At 37.5% G+C, this 24,767-nt stretch overlaps 1 protein-coding gene across 1 annotated transcript in view; it reads right to left on the reverse strand.

Annotated features, from left to right (window-relative positions):
• The window catches only part of LOC124611206 (thioredoxin domain-containing protein 5 homolog), a 122,054-nt gene extending 103,805 nt beyond the window's left edge, over positions 1 to 18,249 (reverse strand). Inside the window, exons 1-2 of the mRNA XM_047140224.1 lie at positions 17,927 to 18,249; positions 17,570 to 17,719 (exon numbers count right to left, since the gene is read on the reverse strand). Coding sequence (XP_046996180.1) covers positions 17,570 to 17,719; positions 17,927 to 18,099 — 323 coding nt within the window. The 5' untranslated portion in view covers positions 18,100 to 18,249. The remainder of the gene's footprint in view (positions 1 to 17,569; positions 17,720 to 17,926) is intronic.
• Positions 18,250 to 24,767: the final 6,518 nt, after the last annotated feature.

Here is a 24,767-nt window from a genome sequence, read left to right on the forward strand (position 1 = left end):
AAGAAGTTTAAAGAGAAATACTGGTCTGCCAGTGCACAAGAAAAGTTAATATCAGATTCATGGGACCTGGGCAGAGTCATCTATCCCCCATGGACATTAATGGTCTGAGTTAACAGGCAGAGTGACGACCGCCGGACCCCGAGTTGTTTTCGGTGTTTCTTCAAAAATAGTTTTTCTGCACCGAATTCATTTAAAATCTTTAACTATTCTGTTATCTATCCTTTAAAATCTAAAACTATCCTATAATCTTATTGCTTAGAAAACCAGATATGACAATAAAATAGAGAATCACTGAAAAGAAGTGATACCTAGACAAAACAAAATTGAATAGATTATTATACTTATGGACAGTATAATATGAGGTGACTAATGAAACAACTGTGATACCAGAGTGTACAAAGTTTCTATTTTGTATAGAGTATTTTACACCTTTTATGAGATGTGATGTAGATGGGAGGGTTTGTAACAGTTTTGAAAGGGGTGGGTATTGTGGATAAAAGCATGGTATACGAAATCACATAAATCATGACTAACACGAAACACACACCACACCTTTCAGACGACCCTCACAAACAAGTGTGCCTGATTTTTCAACACATGCTGTATCCATAGGGTTGCTAAGATTTCCTTCGGGGACCTCAAGGGTGAAGGTGGGAATGTCCGTTCTGTAGGGGACAATTTAAGACCAAACCTCCTCCGGCATCTCACACAAGTACCATCGAGGTGGGGATACCGGGGAAGGGGGTGGGAAGGGTTCCCTGTCTTTGGGGCTATTTCCTTTCTCTTCTTCGATCTTAGCAACCATTTCTATCTATTTCCTTTCTTACTTCTCATTTGAGGACCTACCTATTTTTTCCCTCTTTCGATATTCATCTACTTCTATTGCTGAAGTCCTTCCTGGTTTTTGTGGTTTCCAATGACCTACATCTTCAGACTAAAAAGCCTGTTATATCCAGTGTAATAAGTACTCTGATGAACTGTAGGATAGTGGGACTTGAGGACTGGAATAGTATATGTAGACATATTATCTACTGAGAGTATAGAAGAGTTGAGAAGTAGAGGTGAGCTCTAAGGATTAAGTGATGTATTAAAAACTGAATGCAAAGTATAAAATAGCTTTGTATCTTTACCAGAGAATACTTAATTATAGTATACAAAGAAGAGCACACTAGGATAATGAACCGCGAGGCTCAGAAAGGATATAGGGCAGGTGTACCTACACGGAGACAGGAGACCTGTAGCCTGAAAAATAGGGATGTTTTATAAAGGGGCGACCTATCAGAATGGAAAGAGGAAGTGCTCTCATAAGATCAACCCACAAGAAAGATATAGGTACTGATCCTAAAAGAAGGGGACAGTATTGTGACATAAGTCACAAAATTGTATAGGGATTATTCTGAAAAGTTTTAATTCTATGCACAACTATCAATATTACATTTCATGTAAGTTTACGAATGTCAAAAGAACACTTTCATTTTGCCCAGAGTTCCTCCAAGCTACAAAAAATAGTAAGAATTGTACATACTAAGAAAAGGACATACAAAAGATGAGAACAGAAAATAAATTACTCAATTGTTACATTCCATCCTGGATTTTCCATTGTTTGATTTTTACTCATGTGTCATGAACACCTTGAATTTACGATTGGAAGTAAAGGAGTCCTCACAATTCCTGAAATAAAGAAGGAGTCCTCACACTTCCTAAATACTAGTGAAGAACTGACTAAAACCTTGAGTGAATGCTCATGGCTTAATATTCAAGTAGGACGAAAGAGAATAGCAAAATAGTAAGCAAACGATTATTCACGGTTATTGAAAGAAAATTGCTGTTAAAATATGAAATTGTTATTATGTGTGATATTATTTACATAGTGATTATGTATAAAATATCGCATGTCCGATCGGGGGGGGGGGGGGGGGGGGGGAGGATATGTAATGATTCGAGAATTTCAATGTAAATTCTATAACCACTCTGCCTTCTACCATCTCAAACACACGACATTTTAAATGTGAGTATGGGATGACAGAATCCTACCTACTGCGCGTCACATGTTTGTGTGCGCAGGTTTGAAATTCAATCACAAGAAGAATGTAGACGCGGCAGTTGAACGGCACCGACAAGTACCTGTCGGACGATCCATGGAAGTTTTAGTGAAAGTGCGTATGAGAGGACCATGGAGTATTTATGTAACTCTGTGATAATAGTGTCAGTGGCTATTGTTAGTGAAAAAAGAACAATGGAGAAAAAACACTTTAAAAAATTATTATTCCAGTCTTGTTAGAGGCAAGATGTATTTTATGAATCCTGTGATAGAGTCACGGCTATTAAGACAACTCATTTGCAAATGTAATTAACTTTGTTTCTGACATGAGACGATATGAGTGACTTACAAGAAGTTAGATATTTATGTGAGAAGTGAGAATTATGTTCTGTATGAAGTTTTAATATAGCGGTAGTTGATGAAAAGTATCTTTGAGTATCTACTTATTTCACAAGTAGAGGGAGAATTTTCAATATTCCTGTACCTAGCATCACTCTTCAGAGAATGAGTTTAAAAACATTCCAGAAGCCGGCGAAAGAGATCGGCTGCGGATATCAAGTAAGTCAGCTTGTAAAAGGAGTGGAAGTTAGTATATCTACTTCACACTTAAATCATCATCCAAAGCATTAAAACGCTTCCACCCCACAAAGGGTTATGGGCATTGAAGTAATCAAAAATTAGGAAGGTTGAGGGGAGGTGAGAAATCAGTGCAGAGAATGTGTTCCAAGGCAATTCACTAGCAGGAGGAAGATACGCATCACAGATAGTAAAATCCAGAGATGTCCTCCAGACATGTATCAAGTGGCATGTGTTCACCGTAGACTAGAGTTCAGAACGTAGATGCAAATTTTGCTTGATACCCTCTCATACTCAGAGTATTTCTTAAAATAGACCTGACAGCCATGGAGGGAAGGGCTTGCATTGCTGGAAACTAAATTTCCTTGATGGCAATGCAGAAAGTAGAGGAAACGCTCAACTACTGTTGACGTGCAGCCAAGCAGTGGAAACACTAATACAGTTCCACTGGGGAACCACACTACTGGTATCTTGTGGTAGCATGAACAAAGCAGGTCTGCCACCAGCTGCAAGGATACAGCGTCAATACACACTGGTTCCGAATCAGGTTGTGAAGGGGAGTGCAATTCCACAGTGGCCAACACAAACTCTGCCTCAGATACAGCGGTGGATGGCATGGGGGCCGTCAGTCTCTCCTTCTTGAAGGACTACTACTACTACTACTACTTCTTCTTCTTCTTCTTCTTCTTCTTCTTCTTCTTCTTCTTCTTAGATTATTTCGATGTCTGTGAGGGGTTGTCTGCCTTAGTTTCAGAATCTGAGAAGGACCACGAAATCCTATGATCAGCAGCTTGTAGCTCCTTTAGCCATCGGCTGATATCCAGTTGCAGATTAAAAGAAACGAGGGGGCAGTGGGGGGAGGGGGAAAGCATCCCTAGGGAGCTCTTCCTGGCAACATATGCCAGAGGAAAGTTACGCTTGTCAAGATGGGGGTTAGGGATCGACGTCGTTGACAGGAGGGGCGTCAACATTCCCGAAGTCAGTGTGGGGGAAGCAGTAGGAACAGAGCCCCAAACCACCAAGGGAGCAGATGTAGTTGAGTGGCCCTGGAGACCTAATGTAAGGGGAACAAAGGGCAAGGCTACTGTAGCTGATGTGTATTATCCCTACGGACAGGGCTCGCTTTACAATGCAAAAACACGTGCTCGAATCTCATGCATTTGCAGCACTAGATGGAAAAGAGTGCAGTAGCAACCCTATTGTCCTTTGGTACACGTTGGACAAACTGCATACTCCATCACTCCTAACGGACACGTAATGCATCGTAGGTCTGTAAAAGGAAGTCACAGTAGAAGACGATACCCTCTACCATACTGAAACTGTTATAGAGGAGGGGAGGGGGGGGGGGGGGGGGGGCAGCACTTGTGACTGAGCAAGGGACGCAGTTTTAATCAGAACTGATCCATTCTTCCATTTTCGAGATCGCTGCTACTTCCTCAAACCTGTCCTCAAGTTGTTCAACAAAGAATAATGGCTCTGTGGCCCGAAAGGAATTCCCATAAGTCCTAGAGCAAATTATATTGAAGGTAGTATTTTGCAGTTGTCTCTCAACCCTGTACTCCTCCCATGGTGTAGCTAGGGAAGGAAACATTTTGAGGACATATCTCTTTACAGTGGAAGACTCTTTTCCTTCAGAAGAGACTGCTGGAGCCATGCAGTCACAAGTGAAAGGAAGCTTAATCTGCTTCATGTGCAAGTCATCCACCATGGTGCCTTCCACTCTGAATGGAGGCTCTTCCCATGTGTACCACCCAGTCTCAATAACTGGCTACCTGGCCAGTAATCCATTGCCCAGAATCCCCGTTCCACAGCCACAATGGGCACAAACTCCTTGACATGTGTGGGACTTTCCAGGGTCAGGGGGCTACTAGCATGTAGGTTCTTAATTACCCCCACCACACAGACAGCGAGATGGTTCCCAGGAAGGGTGCAAAGATAAAAAATTCACGAAGGTGGAACATATACCAAGGGTGACCATCCCTGCATGATCCACACTTCTGCAAAATTTGGAAAGGGAATGGTACATCAAACTGAATAATGGAGGCCATTTAAAATGAAAGAGGGTGCAAGGGTCAGAAGAAAGAAAGAAAGGGAATGTCCAAAATCAGAAACAAAATCCAAATGTGGTTGGTACCAAGAATACCATCCCCATGGATAGGCAAAGGCAAAAAAGGAACAGAAGAAGAATGGGCATGCAGTACTGAAATGGAAGATGCACTGCAAGGTCTTGGGCCCCATGTTGGCCAAGCATGTACTAATAAAAGAGTTGTGTGCCCTGGGGGGAGGAGGAGGAGGAGGAGGAGGAGGAGGAGGAGGGGAAAATGGTGGAAACTAAACAATTGTTTCTTTACAGTTTTGTCAACAAATCTGTAAATTACAACTTCGGCAGATGAAAAAATGCAAGCTGGACAAGTATTCAAAATTGTTCCCTTGCCTGTTCCAGGCAATGGTCTTAACATACTTCGTTGTCCTGGCATGAATCGCAACTCGCACTCATAGTTTCAGTTATGGAGGAAAAAAGTTCGGGAATTCAGCTGTGTCCTTTTCAGATGATTAGTGAGAGATCTGGTACACCACAGAAAGCGTCAATCCATTCTCCAGAATGTATGTCCAGTGTCAGTACCACCATGTCTAGCAATCTGGTAGGAGGTGTACTGGCAAGATGAAGAATGCAGGTCATGAGTTGTGCCTGGATAGTTCAGTCTATAAATGTATTGCTCACAAAAAGCAGGATCCAGGTTCAGGTTCCAGCTTTTTACAAACTTGGAATCTGTTAGCAAGAGAGGGCACACAGCTACTGGGTGAAAGATTTTTTTTCAGGAATGCTCTCATTTTTGTCTCAGCATCCTGTCAAAGTCCCGTCAACAAAAGTATTTGACATACTAAAATTTGTACCATTTTCTTCAGTTTCTCATTAGTTTTAAAAGTATGGGCTATTTAATGATATCGTAACAATGCTGAATTTTTTGAAACAAATTTTCATTATCAAAAATCAAATCTCTTTGATTCGAGGAAAAAAAATTATGTTAGTTGTACATTTTTTGTTGATGTACTTGCCAATATTCATGATGGTATTCCAGTGGGAGCATATTAAAATAAATTTTATTTTAATGGTAAGCCCAGCACATGATATGTAGTTGGACTTGTTATTAAGTTGTAATGCAAACCTCAAATGTTAAAAACCAAATAATGCTGTCAATTCATAATTTGTATTTAGTGATAATTTCATATGTTACCAGAAAATACATTTAAACTTAAATTCAGATTTGGCCTTCCCATGTTAACTGAAAATATTTTAACATATACCATAACACGCACATGCCCAAAAAGACTACGGCTAATTTACTTAACTGTACCTTCATTGTACAAATACATTAACATTAATCAATATTATCAATTAAACAATGGTGTAGCTGTTGTTATTTAACAATATGATATTTGAGCTCATGGCAGTGAGAAACATTTATTTACCCTTCTTCAAAAGAAAGACATAATGCTGATACAATACTTCATACTGGAGTTTAAGATTTTCTTTCAAATGACATGGCCCAGTTCTCCGAAGCAGTAATGACAAAGTACTGAAGTAACAACAATCCCCCCCCCGCCGCCCCCCCCCCCCCCCCAATGCAGTCTGTGAAGCTTTTCGCAGTTCTTCATTAAATAGTCTGTATTTTCTTCCAGCTGCAGCTGTGGGATTTAACTTGCAAACTAAGAAGTTAGTGCGTGGTTTTTTTTTTTTTTTTTTTTTTTTTTTTTTTTTTTTTTTTTTTTTTTTTAGTACAACCAATTTATCTGGTCTTCGTTATGAAAAGGAATAAGCTGGTCCACAATGATGCATGCATAAAAGGCTTACTTCTCATCTCTCTATAGCACACTGATGAAGTTTTGTGCCGTGAACAGTCTTATTTAATAACTTGACACACACACACACACACACACACACACACAGAGAGAGAGAGAGAGAGAGAGAGAGAGAGAGACTGTTTTATGCTCTTTGCCACAATGGAAGTTTTTATCATCATTGTTAAGTTGTAGGGGAGGGATATGTAGTGCCTCGAGAATTTCGGGGTAAATTCTAGACACACTCTTATTTCCACTGTCTCGAACATGTGTTATTTTAAAGATGTGTGTGTGTGAAAGCGGAACTGTGTCTACTGAGCCACAATTATGTGTGTGCAGGTTTCGTGTGTATCGGATGGTTGATTGGCGCGGGCAGGTAGTCGCAGCGCTCACCTCAGAAGTTACAGCCCAGCACAAGGAGCAAATGCGCCGTACTCCATGACAGTGCTACATCAGTTATTATTGAGAACAGCTGAATGTTGTTAAACAAAAGAAAAGACACTTACTTATTCACTTACTTTCGTGAGGTCCGGATGGTGGACTTGCTACAGCTATCTAGATTGTATTTGTTATAAAGAGTATAAGAGTATCTGTTGGACCAGTAATTGTTGGGCTTACAAAAAATGAATCGTTTATATGGTGTCTTGTTTGTGGAAGTGGAAATACAGTGAGATTGGTCTAAAAGTATCCTGAGTGTACGCAGTTATTTTAAGAGTATAAAAAGTTCCTCCAAAACAGCATCTTATCTTCGAAGAAGAAGTTGGGCAGACAATCGCAGCCGGCTATCCTGAAAAGAAGATTGGCGAAACAACTCCACGTAAACTCCATAATAAAGTGGGAGTGTGGGTCTGGCACACCAGCACCACACTGCTCCTCTAGTTGCCGGAAACCGCCAGAACGTGACGACCAGAGTGATTAGGACTCGAAAATGGGGAATGTTTTTAGAGTAATTGAGACAAGAAGTTGAGAGTTGCCACAGCAACCCTTCATAACAAGGTGGAGAAATTGGTTTGTAGGAGACAATTAAGAAGATTTGGGTCAGCCGCCGACACAGTAACCTGCCACCGTTGTTGGTTGCCATTTGAGTTGCTGACTTCGCACATGCCAATGCCGCGACCAACATTCGGCACAACCGGCGTCTGTGCTATTCACCGGTGCCAGTTCTACACCTCACCGACGCAGAATAGAACACTATGCCAGGTGAGCTAAGGGCAATAACTACTTGAATGTAAAGTAGTGTGGTCATTATTCACAGAGGTGATTTTTTTTAATGATCGCAAGGTCAAAAAAGAATAAAAATATGGAGCAGCAACAACTACCTACAGAAACTTCCAAACCGGGCAAGGCCATAAGAATCAGTAGGGAGATCCCACATTGGACTAAATTAGCAAATTTAATGACTGCTCAAATTTCCTCTTTAAGTGAAAAATTAGATGCAGATTCAACTTCTTTAAGAAAGAACTGAATGCTCAAAATGCTTTATTAAGGGAAAAAATAGGAGGACAAAGTGCAGCTGCACCAGCTCAAGTACAGTCCTTGAGAAATGAAATAAATACAACTTTAAGTGAAAAACTAGAAGCACAGGGTGAAGCTTTAAATTCTAAATTTGAGGTGTCAAATGAGAAAATGGAAATTTTACGAGTAGATTTAAAAAATGAATTAAGTAATTCTTTAACTGTACAAATAAATCAAATGTTTACGGACTTTAACCAAAAGCAGGATGATCAATTTCAGCAGGTAACCCAGAAGTTAGAATTTGGTACTGAAGACAAGTGTAACTATATAGAGTCTGAATTTAAAGAAAAATTAGGATTTTTTCAGAACGTATGTAATGTTACATTCAATGCAATGAAACAAAGACTACACACCCTGAAAGATAGCATCAAAAGACAGGATTAAACTGATCCCTCTTGACCAGTCACAAATTGCAGGAGTCAACACTTGAGTACATGATGTGGAGAGAAATTTTAAGGAAAAGCTAGCAACCTCAGAGACCATAAATATTAGCAGTCTGGAGGAACAGGTAGAGGAGTTGATAGATTGAGAAGTTACCGAGAGTATAATATTTGGAAACGTTTCGACTGTTGCTTTTTCCAAACTTAATGATAATAACAATGTTAGTGACGACTCATGAAAACAATTCAAACTTGTCCAGGACAGAATAGAACACAGAATAACTTTACTTAATGTCGTGTTTCCTAGTGATAGGGAAATTGTTTTGCTGTGGGGAGACTTTCACACAAAATTTAACGAGAAGTACTGGTGTGCACTTGCTCAAATGAGGTTAATATGAGATCCATGGGATCCGGGTGGGGTCACACCTGTTCCCCAGTGACATTAACATTCTGTGTTAAAGGGCGGAGTGATGACTGTCAGATCCCGAGTTGGGTTCAATGCTACTTCCATATTCGATTTCCCACATCAAATTCTCTTCAAGTCGTGTACTATCCTGTATTCTGTTCTCATCCTCTTAAACTGTCATATAGTTTAGTACTTCAGCATACTCGTCTTGACGTGGTGGGCAAGAAAGAGTTGCAGCAAATCACTGCTTCTTGTGGAGATAGCAGTAAGTGATCTTGTCATTATACGCTGCCTTACTTGTTTTACAGGCACTAGGATCCCCAGTTATATAATCACGTCGATGGATTTGTTGTTATATCAAGTCAAGACTGAAGCATTTGGCAATGCCTCGTAATATGTAAGTCAAATGCATGCTCTGCTCTGCTCTGCTCTAATCTCAATGTAAAAGTGAACTGACAGCATGCTCCGCTCTAGTCATCAAGGATCTTGAATCCGATTATAGTTAGGTTTCATTTTTGCCGAAAGTAGTCTTTGAATGTAATCTCTTCACCAGTTTCCCCTTACAGACCTGTGTGCAGAGGTATTCATTAATGGCAATGGATAAAAAATTATACCCGCTGGGATATTTTATGACTTCGTCCTCGGTTATTCCAGAGGCGCCATTGCTGGTCTCCACGATTTGTCCTGGGCTCTCAGTTGTAGTGTCGACAGCAGCCGATGCAGTCTACACGGATTGTTAGATCATATTTTTGCCTAGCCAACCAACATACAGTTAGGTCTGATTCTAGCCTAAACTATTGGAGGATCCGATGTAATATGAATATTTATATATTTGTGATAATATGATACTTACTACTGAATATGTTATACCCTTTGTGAGAAATGATGTGAATGATATGATACGATGTAATATGAATAATTATATATTTGCAATGATATGATACATAGTTTTCTACTTACTACTGAATATTTTATACCTTTTGTGAGATGTGATGTGAATGGGGAGGGTTTATATAAATTTTGGAAGGGTTGGGTAGTGTAGGTACATACATTACTAACACAACACACACACTCCACCTTTCAGACAACCCTCACAGACAAGTGTGACTGATTCTTCACCAATTGCCTTTCCATAGGATTTGCCAAGATCTTTCTTCGGAGCTTTCAAAGGTGAAGGCGAGAATGTCTGTTCTGCAGGAGACGTTTAACATCATACCTCCTCCGGCTTCTCCCTCAAGTACCGGCGAAGTAGGGATCCTGGGGAAGGGGGGATGGGAAGGGTTTCCTGTCTTTGGGGCTATCTTCTTTCACTTCTTCGATCTTAGCAACCATTTCTATCTTTTCCTTTCTTACTTCTCATCTGAGTACCAGTCTATCTTTCCCTCTTTCCATATGCACACAATTCTGTCGCTGAAGTCTTCCTTAATTTCTGTGGTTTTCTATAACCTTCAACTTATTTTACATAAACAGGCCGAAAAATCAGGCTACACTACTACTCACACACATACACAAAATGAAACACAAAGACACAAACAAAAAAGACAATGTGAGAACCGTCATGTGTTGGCGGGGGAAAATTGTGCACATAATGATGAATATGTGCACATGGTTATGTGAGGCGATGGTTCCACAACACATACAGGTATGTCAGGGATATATTTATATATGCAAGAACTAAGAGTATTCATGGTTGTTACGACAGTAAACATTGTGGTTCATTATGCTACATCGTATACCTAAGTGTAAAGAAATAGATTCGAATCTGATGTCAGTCTAACAACTATTCTGACAATTTGTACAATAGTGGGACAAGTAGAGCATAAGAAAGAGTATATTAAATAATATTTCCAAAGGTGGTGTCTATTGGAAACTTAGGACTGGAAAAGTAAGGGAGGACTCTAAGGTGTTAAAGAGATTATTGAGAAGTCAGTGGGAAGTGTAAAGTTGAGTTTTAGTTTTTCTAGGAGGTAGTTTTGAATTATAGTGTACATAAATATCACACAATGGAAAATCCAAGATGGAATGTAACAATACCAGAGAAGAAAAGTTGCTTTTCACCATATAGCAGAGATGCTGAGTCACGATAGGCACAATAAAAAGATTCACACAATCAAAACTTTCGGCCATTAAGGCCTTTGTCAGAGGTAGATACACACACACACACACACACACACACACACACACACACACACAACTTGCACACACATCTGCAGTCTCAGAGAGCTGAAACTATAATGAGTGTAGATGTATACTAGGGCAATGGACTATGAAGCCAACTCAGGAAGGAGGAGGAGGGCACACACACCTATGCTGTGTGGGCAGGGGCACCAAGAAGGGGATTGACCTGTACCATAGGATACTAGGAATTTGTTTAAAGGGGCATACCTACCAAAATGGAAGGAGGGAGTGCATTCATAGCATCAACCCGTATGTAAGATACAGGTACTGTGCCTAAAAGGAAAAGAGCAGGATCGTGACAAAAGTCACGCATTTTGTAGAGATTATTCTGGTACATATGAATTCTCTTTTCCACTCGCATTGTTGTGTGAAGTTACAAGGGTTGAAAAGAGCACCTTCATTTACCCAGAGCTCCTCCAGATTGTAATAAGTAAGGAATAAATACATACTTAGAAAAAGTAGTAAGCAAAGTAAGAGCAAACAACAGAATACGAATGGATCATGCACACTTGGAACTTACGATTGGGAAAGGGAACAGGAAGCAGAAAAATTCTTGTCCTCATGAACTTTAGATTTTGAAAGAGCTGACTCCAACATTGATCAAAAGGCTCAAGTTTTATAATGGTAGTAAAACGGAAAAAAGGAGAACTATAGATTAAGTACACAATTGTTAAAAGGAATGTTATGCAAACTGATCAAAGTATAAATTATTTTTATATGAATACGATATTGATTTACATAATAAGCATGTATAAAATATTGCATGTTCGAACTAAGGGGAGGGATATGTAAGGCATTGAGAATTTCAGGGTTAATTCTAGAGACACTTGTATTTCCACCATCTCGAACACGTTATTTTAAAGATGAGTGTGTGAAAGTGGAACTGTGTCTACTGCGCCACGATTGTGTGTGTGTGTGTGTGTGTGTGTGTGTGTGTGTGTGTGTGTGTGTGTGTGTGTGTGCAGGACTGGTATGTATTGGACGGTTGATCGGCGCGGGCAGGTAGTCGCAGAACTTGCCTCAGAAGTTACACGCACAGCACAAGGAGCAAATACGCCGTACTCCGTGACGGTGCTACGTCAGTCATTATTGAGAACAGCTGAAAAGACACTTACTTATTCACTTACTTTCGTGAGGTTCGGATGGTGGACTTGCTAGAGCTTTCTAGATTGTATTTGTTATCAAGTATGCAAGAGTATCTGTTGCGACTGGTAATTGTTGGGCTTACAAAAATGAATCATTTATACGATGTCTTGTTTGTGGAAGTGAAAATACAGTGAGATTGGTTTAAAAGTATCCTGAGTGGATGGAGTTATTTTAAGAGTATAAAAAATTCCTCCAAAACAGTATCTTATCTTCGGAGAAGAAGTTGGGCAGACAATCGCAGCCAGCTATCCTGAAAAGAAGATCAGCGAAACAACTCCACATAAGCTCAACAATAAAGTGGGAGTGGGAGTCTAGCACACCAGCACCACACTGCTCCCTCTGGTCACCAGAAACCGACAAAGTGCTAATGTGTACACTTTCAATAAACCACTGTTTTTGAACTAAGAAAAACTTGTTTTATTCCTAAATAATCTAACAGGTTATGGGCCCAGGTGTGCTACTGCACAATTTAAAGTGAAAGTTTCATACGTAAATGTAGTTTAAATTTTGAAATTAGTGTACTGTGAATTTTGTACATCACAGTGTAAGTTTATGAATTTTGACAATAGATTTGACAAGAGTCATACACAATGGTTTACTGGAAGGACAAATGAACTGGAATACATGGAAATACAAAGCAAATATCTGTCTACATGGTTTTCCTGGAGCACTTTATGTTATTGAAGGTAGGTTAGTTGAGATTGTAGAATATGATGCCAAAGATGATATTGCTTTAAAAAATAAAAAATAATTAAAAATTAAATAATTATCTTACGGCTGTCAGCAATTAGTTGTATTGACTTCAAATATGACAGAGGAAACAGTGCAGAAAATAATTTGTCTTAATACAACTCGAGAAGTAACGGCAGAGTTGCATCTAATACATCTTGATATGTATGAGCAGAATTGCATAAATTATTTGATGGTGTTTCTGAAGATAAAGTTCTTTACCTTTGTGAAACATTCTTATGATGATGCAGCAACTCTTACATCAAAGTTGATAAATGTGTGGAATGATTTCATGCAAGAAATGGTCAAAGATGTAGAAAATAATCCACAATTACTCTATTTATTTTTAATTCGTAAAGCTTTTGGTATACTACCAGCTGAATATTTTTCATTCAAACAGGTTGGATGCTTATGTCAAAAAGTGATAAGACTGTTGATAATATGATAACTTGACTGTGAGCATACAAAAAAGCTTTGTCAAGTAAAGGAGGAGATTTTATGTCTCAAGAGGCACTTTAAAGTAATGAACTGATGCAACACTCTAAATAAGCACAATAGAAAAATAAAACTGCTTGTCATTATCGTAAGAAGACAATTCATGTGATCAAACAGGCCAAAAGTGGATTGCGGATGGTCAATCACAAAAGCCTCAGAAAAATGATGTTTTGGAAGCTGCTGAAACTCCAAATACGAACATGATTATCTTTACTGAAACGTCTGTTATGTTGTCTCAACATGATACCAGTAGCTGGTTTGTAGTTATTGGTGCAATAAGTCATATCACCAATACTGCCAGTTTTCGACATTTGAACCATTTTTTGTAACACATACACTTACATCAGATGGCAGTGATACTGTTGACATGTGCAGCATAACAACAGAAGCCACAGTTCATGGAGAGTGGCACGAAATCTCTGAGTGATGTATGGTACGTACCAAAAATTAAAAATAGGGTGAAGTGGGGTAAGTGTAACCATGGGGTTAGTGTAACCACGGCTTATGGTGCCTTAAAGAAGCTGTATTTTTACCTCTGACCTATCACACATATTAATTTACTCCTTTCTTTGTTACATTTAATCATAAGTTGTCAAATCTGACATAAATTGGTAATTAATTTTTGGACTTGAATTGACGTCTACATTTTCACTCTGCGAGTGAGTGACATGCTCAGAATTTGGTAGTCTGTCATTCTTGCAGTTTTAAAGATAACTGCACAATTTTTTGGTTACAAACTAACTTTTGCATGACAATTTCAAATATGAGATTCATTTTACTCTACTTATACAGCTCTTGATATGCCAGGCATGGTTACACTTACCCCAACTTTTTCCTATGTGGGGCAAGTGTAACCAACAGGCTGGGGCAAGTGTAACCAAGGGGGGTTGCACTTGCCCCAAACAAACTTACCGGAACAGATTTATTTATTTAAGCCGTAACCTTGTTTTTGCTATCACACTAGATCAACTAAACTGGCCTTCCTGTACATATAGAGTTTGTGTGAGATATATTTTATTTTTTATTTAAGTATACTATATTTTTAAACCACATTTCCTTTTATAAAATATGACACAGTCCGATAGTGTAGTCCCACTGGTAAAACAAAGAAGGAAAGAATTGCACCAGGAGCTGAAGTTATCACTTTTCGAGATGCCATCTATAAAGAAAGAGATTTCAAAGGAAACAAGAATAATAAGGAGAAAGCAAAACGAAAGAGCATTATCGACATAAAAGAGGGCTTGGTAATGAAAAGTAAATCTTCCAAACAAAGTGCTGTTACTTTATCCGAAATGGCATTTGGGAATGTTGTGGAAAAAAATTCCTGATTGCTCATGTGGGTAACAAGAAAAAAAAAGACTGGAAGTTGAATCAAGTGAAGAAAGTGAAACTGAAGGAGACGTATCTTTAATAAGTGGTGATGAAGAAAATGGGACCATAATAACACTGGACGATCTCAGGAAAGAAATGATAAACTGTGAAGAAGAAAAAGAGGCAAATTTTTTTGAAGCCAAAGATAAAATTACAGTTGGAAACTATGTTCTGGTAGCTTTTGCAACAAAATGTAAGAAGGTTCATTTTATTGGCCATGTTACCAAAATTAGTGCTTTAGGAGATCCAGAAGTGATTTTCCTCAGCTGCAAAAATAAGACAAAGCAAGGCACCACATTCTACTGGCCTGATAGAAGAGATGAGACGGAAGTTCCATCCTCTGACGTCATTCCAGTGATGCCTGAGCCTACTTTGAATCGCAGGGGAGACCTGACATTTGGTGTTACATTTTATTCATACAAGATACAGTGACTAAATAACAGTTACGGCATAAGTGTGCATATAATAAGTTGAATTAGGGCAGTTTATCGTTAAACACAAACTGCCAACAACTTGAGTTCAATTACCATGAAAAATAATAGAAAGTGATCTTATAAAGTGAATTTTTCTTTTCTCTTGATACTAGATATTTTATTATTTTTGATAAATTACCTACTAAAGAAAAAATATTACTTTTGTAGAATTTAAACTAATAAATTACTGGCCTAAAACAAAAATAAATCATCTATGACGCATTCTGTTTCAGTGTTTTATGGTTTAGGCTAACACTTATTTTTTATAGTTTAGCTAACATTTTCTGTGTATTTCATAATATACAAAGAGGGTGCGCTAAAAAGTTCATATCTTGAGTAAAATTTAAGATATTTTAATAATTTAAAAATCCTCAAGTTCAGTAAAAATTGGGTAATCAGGTCACTTACCCCAAGTCTCTTTTACAATGCTCTGTATGGGTACAACAATGCGGGGTTACACTTGCCCCGAACCATCTTGCCCCGAACCATGAGGCAAGTGTAACCTCGCAACACAAAATTTTGAAAAGAATTGATTGACCATATAATTTCTTTTTTCAAAAACAAAATGTAGATTGTTTGAAAGTCAATAAGTTAAACTTTAAGCATGAAAAATTTCAAAATCATATCTTCAATAACAAGTTGGCAATTTGGTGTCAAAGTTGAACTATGCCAAAACGTGGTTACACTTACCCCACTTCACCCTAATCATTGTCTGTCTGGGCAGCACAAGATAAAAATCCAAAGAGTACATTTTTATTCATAATAGAAACATGTTATTTTAAAATTGATGAAGTCATTAAAATAGTTGGCAATCATGATTGTTATGGAGGACTATTTAAATTAATGCAGTAAATGAAATCAGTTGAGAAAACTTATTACAATTCTACTATGAAAGAATTGGATATCAAAATAAGTGATATATCAAGATCTTATCGCTAAGATCTTAGGCATAAACATGAGACTGGACTGAGCTCTAGGAAGGCTGTATTTATGGTAAAGAACATCAGCATCCATTTGGCACATGGAAGAGAGCTTCTGAACTGAGAGAGCTGATTCACACTGACCTCTGTGTATCGCTAACTGTGTTTTATTTGAAAATGATTACAGTAAATTTCAAGCTACTTACTTCATCAAAGAAAAATCAGAAATTCCTAATAAACGAAGAAAATTTATAACCATGACAAAGACTGCTGGGCATACAATTAAAAGCCTCTTGTGCAATAATAGAGAAGAACTCAACAATAAACGGACAACAGAGATTCTACAGGAAAAGGGGACAATCAGCAAAAGAGAAAATTGTACTCTTGCTGGAACAGTCGGAGCTATAATGCAAGCTCACATTCAAGAGGACAACAGTTCAAACCCATGTTCGGCTCTCCTGATTTAGGTTTTCCGTGATTTCCATAAACCACTTCAGGCAAATGCCGCGATAGTTCCTTTGAAAGGCCACAGTCAACTACCTTACCCATTCTTCTCTAATTCGATGGGACAGATGACCTCGCTGTTTGGTCCCCTCCCCCAAATCAATCAACTAACCATCCAACCAATCTGTTTGCAGGCACTTGTCTGCAGTCCTTGTACTCACTGAAATCCATATGCCACAGTAACATTAGAAAACCTCTAAAGGAACCAAAAGAAAATTGTGCAGCCTACTGATGAAGTAGAGTATTATGTAATAAACTGCAATTCTGTCACGATACATACAAGCCATGTAGCTGTCAAAAGGTGCTGCTGTTGACTGCAGGTGATCACTGAGAGACATATTTTTCCATGTTTTGTGTTTTATGATGGAGTCGGACATTCAAATGGCATTTCCGTGGCGAACACCAACTGGATAGGCGTTGAAGGTATAACACACACATGATCTAAGCTTAAAATTACCTTCAGATTCAAGTCAAGACTAAACAGAAAACACAAACTATCCTCTTGCACTCATTTGGAGATGACATACACTATTGAATTGGATTGAGAATGTAGGTTTTACATTAATTAAACAAATGGCTATGGCCAAAAGTGGCTATGTCAAAAGGCAACTGAAAAAGAAGTTTCAGATAAAAAAACAATGGAGTCATGAGGGTGATACAAAACAGTTTATGGGCATTTCGTTTCCCTCAACCAAAGACACAATTCAGTAATGAAATTCACCTGCCTTATATTTACTCTAAGCAACTTTTATAGAGGGTCGAAGATTTTTTTATGGAAAATACTCACTCCTTTCTGCATCACACTGAGGCTGTGTGTTGGATATGGTACTAATATTAAACTTACATTAGTATTATACTTGTGAATATTGTGTTTTTGAAGTGTGGTTGATTGTTGAAATTCTCAAGAGAGTGAATGGACTGTGAGGCGTTTGTCACTATGCCCCACTAAGTAGTTCCGACACTGCCCGTGTACACATAAATATAGGTCTACTCACGTGGGATAACCTGTTACATCCTGTTCTGAACACAAAGCGGTTTCCTTTACGCAGTCAACTTTTCCTATCGTCAACCCACTGTTGTCATCCTTGTGATACTTTTCGGCCAACTGGTCCCATGTGGGGGCCAAGTTTTTGCAGTGTCCGCACCTACAACCAATAAATGACGATTATTCACTTGCCATGTTCCGGCATACTTACAGAACACTAGCATCTTAAGGCAAATCCCAAGAATCAATTACCATTATGTTTCCTCATAATTAATATGACTACAAAAGTTACATAATTAGCAGGTACAGTTCGACTGTTTCTGCCTGTCATACAGTAAACACACATCATAGCAAAGGTAAAATTTACCATGGTGCATAAAACATGACGAAATGATTTGTTTTCTGAACATCAGAGAATGTGTCACCGGTGTAATCTACAGGTTTTAAACTGCTCGACGCGAACGTCACTGTAAATCTATAAATTAACACCACACTAACGCTTACGATAACGCGAAGAAATATTTCACTAAAGGAGATCATCTTCTGTCTTTTGCATAAATTACACTGTCTCCCGACTTTTCTTACTCTTCAAAAACGGTCACAACACGATTCTTACTCCTTACGGTTACTTTACTGTCACCGTCACTTTTTTTCACTCCGGGCTTTTGAAGACACCAAAGGATTTTGTTGGCGGTAAAGATATTTCCATCGACTCGCTTTCGAACACACGCTGGTGGGAGAAGAAACTGATAAAGTAATCACGAATGTATAACATTACTGACAACTACAATGATAAATCACTTGTACGACAAGGTTGAAAGTAGAATGTTTCTCTTCAGACAGATGCAGATGTAAATAACTAAATATAAACTGTGCCATTCTAAACGCGCATATGGTTTTGATTATTACGCTCAATCGATTCTATTTGTATTTTCAGAGGAAAGAAAAGTGCACATAAACAATTTCCGGGTGTTATTTTCTCCCTTTAATGAAGCGTGACAGTTTTCCATTTGAAAGAAACTGTAGCAGTCAGCAATCCCCCGTAAGTACCGCACAACTGTCGTTTGTGTTCGAAATCGTCTGGATCTGGCGTGACTGTACTCCCCATATACGAATCAGACTGCGTGCCTAGTCACTACTTCATACCTTGCCGTTTTGACCAACTATTATATTTAGGGTTCATGGATCAAAATTAATGAACTTGTGTGTGAATAAGTATACAGAGATTGTAATTCCAATTACTAGAACTTATTTTTTAAACATTTGTTGGCGTTCGCATGACAGACACATGCTTCTAAAGCGCAGCGAGCTAGCTTCAGGGCATGGATGATTTGCTTCATGATGACAATATAGTTTGTCATGTCACGTCGTTAAAATGAAGTTCGATCACGAAAGATGACAGTCACTTTTTTTTTTTTTTTTTTTATTAAATCCAAGCACCATTTGTCGGTATCGATTTTCAAGAGGTCATTAATTGCGAACTCGTGAGACGTAAAACAAAAAAAAAATCATAAAAAGAACAGTAGGATTGAAAAGTAATAAGTGTAAAGTTTTACACAGTGTCTCATAAACTTCTGCATCAACAAAATATTTTTTTGATATTACGAATGAGAGTTGGAATTTTTGATGAATTGCTTCGCATTTTACCCGCATTAACATACAAAAATACGAACATGAGATTGTCTGTCCCATACAAACACAAGTTGTCAGAGAATTTGAAAATATTACTCGACTGATTTCTTCCCATCCTTTAATTTCCATATTTATGTAGAAATGTACTGGCCTTTTCTCCGCTTTCTTTATATGAATATCATTCATCATCTGTATTGTCATCGTGCACAGCCACGTTGTGCGAAGATGGATGCCATGTTCGCGTGTCACACAGTGTCGATCGAACGAACCTCCTTGGTGTCGATAGTCGGAAAGCAAAAGGGAGCCGACAGTGAGCTCAGTATTGGTAGGCTAAAGTTATAATCCGGTTGTCACAAGAATAAAAGATGGAAATGGTCTCCACACCTTTACCCAAAGGCTTACAAAATACTTACTAAATAACAGCTATTACACTGTAAATGAATGTCTTAAAATAATTGTAGACAGCTATCCCCTCACAATATTATGTGTATAGCGAGCACCTGCAGGTAACTTTAATCTGTTCATAAACCACCTTGAAGCTGTACTGGTCCATTTAACAACAAAAAACAAAGAAATAGTGGTTGCTGGTGACTTCAAATTAGATTTCCTTAACGACTCTCCCAATATGAACTTATTTGATTTAGTAAAGCCATCATTCAACTTAATTCCCACTGTAAAGTTCCCAACTAGGGTAACCAATTGCGCACAAACAGCCACTGATAATATCCATATAGAAAAGTCCGATGAACAAAATTATATTTCAAATTCAATAGTCAATGGCCTCTCAGACCATGACGTGCAGTTTCTTCTGTTAAATGTTAATACTGAACAGGGTATAAAATATGCTAAATCTGAACTCAAGAGGGTAATCAATAAGCCAAAAATTGATTATTTTAGGTCACTCCTCAGAGACATGCACTAGAGTGATGTTTACAGTGCTCATGGCATGACAGAAAAATATAACACTTTTGCTAACAAAGTGCTTACCTTATTTGAACACTATTTTCCCCCAAAACTACCAAGGTTAGAGCAAAGTCTCCAAAGAAGCCATTGATTACTCAAGGAATAGAGGTATCTTGTAAAAAAAAAAAAAAAAAAAAAAAAAAAAAAAAAAAAAAAAAAAAAAAAAAAAAACTGTATCTGTCAATCCAAAACAGTTTGCATGCTGATGCTATAGCACATTACAAGATATACAGCAAAATATTAAAGACGCTAATATGGACATCAAAGCAAATATATTACAAGGAAAAATAGTCATATCAGATAACAAAATACAGGCAATATGGGATATAGTGAAGGAGGAGACTGGTAGAACCACTCATGAAGAGGGGCAAATAACATTAAGAGTAAATGATACATTGGTGCATTTGTGACAGGCATGTATAGTGTTGCAGATTTTTTAACAAACATTTTATAACTGTTACTGAAAAGATGGGGTTGTTAGGTTCTGTAGATGCTGCCATGGGATACCTCAGATCAGACATTTCAAGTAACTTCCACAATAGGAATTTGACCCTCACTACCCCAGCACAAGTAATGTCCATCATAAAATCTTTAAAATCAAAAACATCTAGTGGGTATGATGAAATATCAACAAAGTTAATTAGAGAATTTGATTCTGAGATAATTAGCATATTAAGCTATCTGAGTAACCAGTCATTTATCAGTAGAATATTTCCTGAATGGTTGAAATATGCTGAAGTTAAGCCACTGTTTAAGAAGGGACATAAAGAAATAGTGTCAAATTTCCATTCAATTTCACTTTCACCAGCATTCTCAAAAATTTTGGAAAAGGTAATGTACAATTGGATTTTTAAAACCATCTTATTACAAATAACATACCGGTACTGTCAAAATCGCAGTTCGGATTTCTAAAGGGTTCTGATATTGAAAAGGCTATCTACATTTACAGTGAAAATGTACTTAATTCATTAGAGAAAAAACTGCAGGCAACTGCTATATTTTTTTTTTTTTTTTTTTTTTTAGATTAGATTAGATTTACTTTCATTCCAATTGATCCGTAGTGAGGAGGTCCTCCAGGATGTGGAACATGTCAGAAAAACAACAATACATGACAAATATTTACAACTAAAACAAATAAGCTAATGTACCATTCCACAGGTCCCAAGTGGAATGATCGTCATTTTTTAATGGACACTAAGAGTCATTTTACAAATACTAATGCACTGAATTTAAAAAAAAAAGTTTTTTATTTATTTATAAGGTAATAAAAATGTAATACAACTACTGTAATACTTATTTACAATGAACACATTACTGCACTGAAATGGTGCAGAAGTTAGATTATACTTACACACACACAAATTTTCAATGAACACATTACTGCACTGAAATTGTGCAGAAGTTATGTTGTACTTACATACAAATCAGTTGGTTTTACTAAGAAATTCATCAATGGAGTAGAAGGAGTTGGCCACCAATAAATCCTTTAGGCTTCTCTTAAACTGAATTTCATTGGTTGTTAAGCTTTTTACGCAAGTTATTGAAAATGTGTGTTCCTGAATAATGCTCACCTTTTTGTACAAGACTAAGTGACTTTAAATCCTTGTGAAGATTATTCTTATTTCTAGTATTGATTCCATGAATTGCGCTGTTGGTTTGAAAAAGTGATATATTTTTAATGACAAATTTCATTAAGGAATAAATATATTGGGAAGCAGTGGTTAGTATCCCTAGTTCCCTAAACAGGCTTCTGCAGGATGTTCTTGAGTTCAACTCTTTACTGCACGTTTTTGTGCCCAGAAAACTTTAGCTTGGCTTGATGAATTACCCCAAAAAATAATTCCATATGACATTATGGAATGAAAGTAAGCATAGTATGCCAGCTTTTTCATTTTTGTATCCCCTATGTCTGACAAAACTCGCATTGCAAACACAGATTTGTTAAACGCTTCAGCAGTTATGTGGTGTGCTCCTCCCAGTTGAATTTATTATCAAGTTGTAATCCCAAGAATTTAACACTGTCCACTTCTTCTATCTTCTTGTCATCGTATGTTAGACATATACTCTTGGGACACCCCTTACAAGTTCTGAACTGCATGTAGTGTGTTTTTTCAAAGTTTAGTGACAAAGAATTGGCTAGGAACCAGTGATTAATGTCCACAAATATTTTATTGGCTGATCTTTCTAAGACTACACTTGATTTTCTATTTATTGCAATGTTTGTATCATCGGCAAACAAAACAAACTTGGCATCTGGTAATGTTACTGATGAAAGGTCATTGATATACACAAGAAAAAGTGAGGGCCCCAAAATGGAACCTTGTGGGACCCCACATGTAATTAGTTCCCAGTTGGATGATGCCTGATAGCTTGATACATGTCTCTTTCCTAATAACACCCTTTGTTTCCTGTCAGAGATATAAGATTTGAACCATTTTGCAGCATTTCCTGTTACACTATAATATTCTAGTTTACTTAAAAGGATATTGTGATTTACACAGTCAAATGCCTTTGACAGATCACAAAATATACCAGTTGCCTGCAATTTTTTGTCTAATGAATTAAGCACATTTTCACTGTAAGTGTAGATAGCCTTCTCAATGTCAGAAGCTTTTAGAAATCCAAACTGTGACTTTGACAGTATGTTATTTGAGATAAGATGATTATACAGACGACTGTACATTACTTTTTCAAAAATTTTTGAGAATGCTGGCAATAGTGAAATTGGACGGAAATTTGATGCTATTTCTTTATTTCCCTTCTTAAACAGTGGCTTAACTTCAGCATATTTCAGCCATTCAGGAAATATTCCACTGATAAATGACTGGTTACACAGATAGCTTAATACGTTACTTAGAATCACATTCTTTAATTAACTTTGTTGATATTTCATCATACCCACTAGATGTTTTTGATTTTAAAGATTTTATGATGAACATTATTTCTGTTGGGGTAGTGAGGGTCAAATTCATATTATGGAAGTTACTTGAAATGTCTGGTCTAAGGTAATCCATAGCAGCATCCACCGACCTGACAACCCCATCTTTTCAGTAACAGTTATAAAATGTTTGTTAAAAAGTTCTGCAACACTATACACATCTGTCACCAATGTATCATTTACTCTTAATGCTATTTGTTCCTCTTCATGTCTGGTTCTACCGGTCTCCTCCTTCACTATATCCCATATTGTCTTTATTTTGTTATCTGATATGACTATCTTTTCCTTGTAATATATTTGCTTTCACATCTGTATTACAGTCTTTAATATTTTGCAGTATTTCTTATAATGTGCTATAGCATCAACACTGGAAATGTTTCGGATTGACATATACAGTTTTCTTTTTGTTTTACAAGATACCCCTATTCCTCGAGTAATCCATGGCTTCTTTGTAGACTTTGCTCTAATCTTGGTAAGTTTTTGGGGGAAAGCAGTGTTCGAATAAGGTAAGCACTTTATTAGCAAAAATGTTATATTTTTCATTCATGCCATGAGCACTGTAAACATAAGTCCAGTGAATGTCTCTGAGGAGTGTCCTAAAATAATCAATTTTTGGCTTACTGATTACCCTCTTGAGCTCAGATTTAACAGATTTTATATCCTGTTCAGTATTAACATTTAACAGAAGGAACTGCACGTCATGGTCTGAGAGGCCATTGACTATTGGTTTTGTAATATAATTTTGTTCATTGGACTTTTCTATAAAGATATTATCAATGGCTGTTTGTGAGCAAGTGGCTGTCCAAGTGGGGAACTTTACAGTGGGAATTAAGTTGAATGATAGTGTTACTAACTCAAATAAGTTCTTATTGGGAGAGCCTTTAAGGAAATCTACATTGAAATCACCAGCAACCACTATTTCTTTGTTTTTGGTTGTTAAATGGGCCTGTACAGCTTCAAGGTGGTTTACAAACAGATTAAAGTTACCTGCAGGTGCTTGATATACACTTAATATTATGAAGGATTTTTTGTGAAATTCTAATTCTGTTGCACATGCTTCCATATGCTGTTCTAGGCAAAATTTATGAATGTCTATGTTCTTAAATTTATGACAGTTCCTGATGAATGTGGCAACTCCTCCTTTCTCCATTTCTGATCTACAAAAGTGAGATGCTAACCTAAACTATGTAACACTTAAAAGTTCTATACCAGTGGTCACATGATGTTCAGAGAGGCAGATTATGTCAGCTGGGTTTGAAGACTCTAATTCATCTATGCAGATAGTTAATTCATTAATTTTATTTCTCAGTCCTCGAATATTTTGATGCAATAAAGATAGCTGACATTTCACATTGACTGAGTTAAAATTGGGTGGAGTTAAAATATCTGCTGACAGTTGAAAATTCTTAACCAATGGCTGTTTATGCTGATGTAATAAGCTGGAATTATGTTTGTTGATTTCTTTCTCAAACTGAAGGTTTGTCTCAGTTCTAATCTCTCTTGAAATTTGCATTCTTTCTGTCCTCCCTACCCTAAAAAAGGGTCTTTTCTGAATCCTATAACCACTGGTATTTTACCATTCATGACAGTGCCTCCCCCCTTTAACTTTCCTGCTATTTCCCCAGCCAATTTACCCTTCCCCTTCCTATTGAGGTGAAGGCCATGCCTAGTATAA

Source organism: Schistocerca americana, chromosome 1 (genome assembly GCF_021461395.2).
Source record: "Schistocerca americana isolate TAMUIC-IGC-003095 chromosome 1, iqSchAmer2.1, whole genome shotgun sequence".
In the NCBI taxonomy this organism is placed as follows: Eukaryota; Metazoa; Arthropoda; class Insecta; order Orthoptera; family Acrididae; genus Schistocerca; species Schistocerca americana.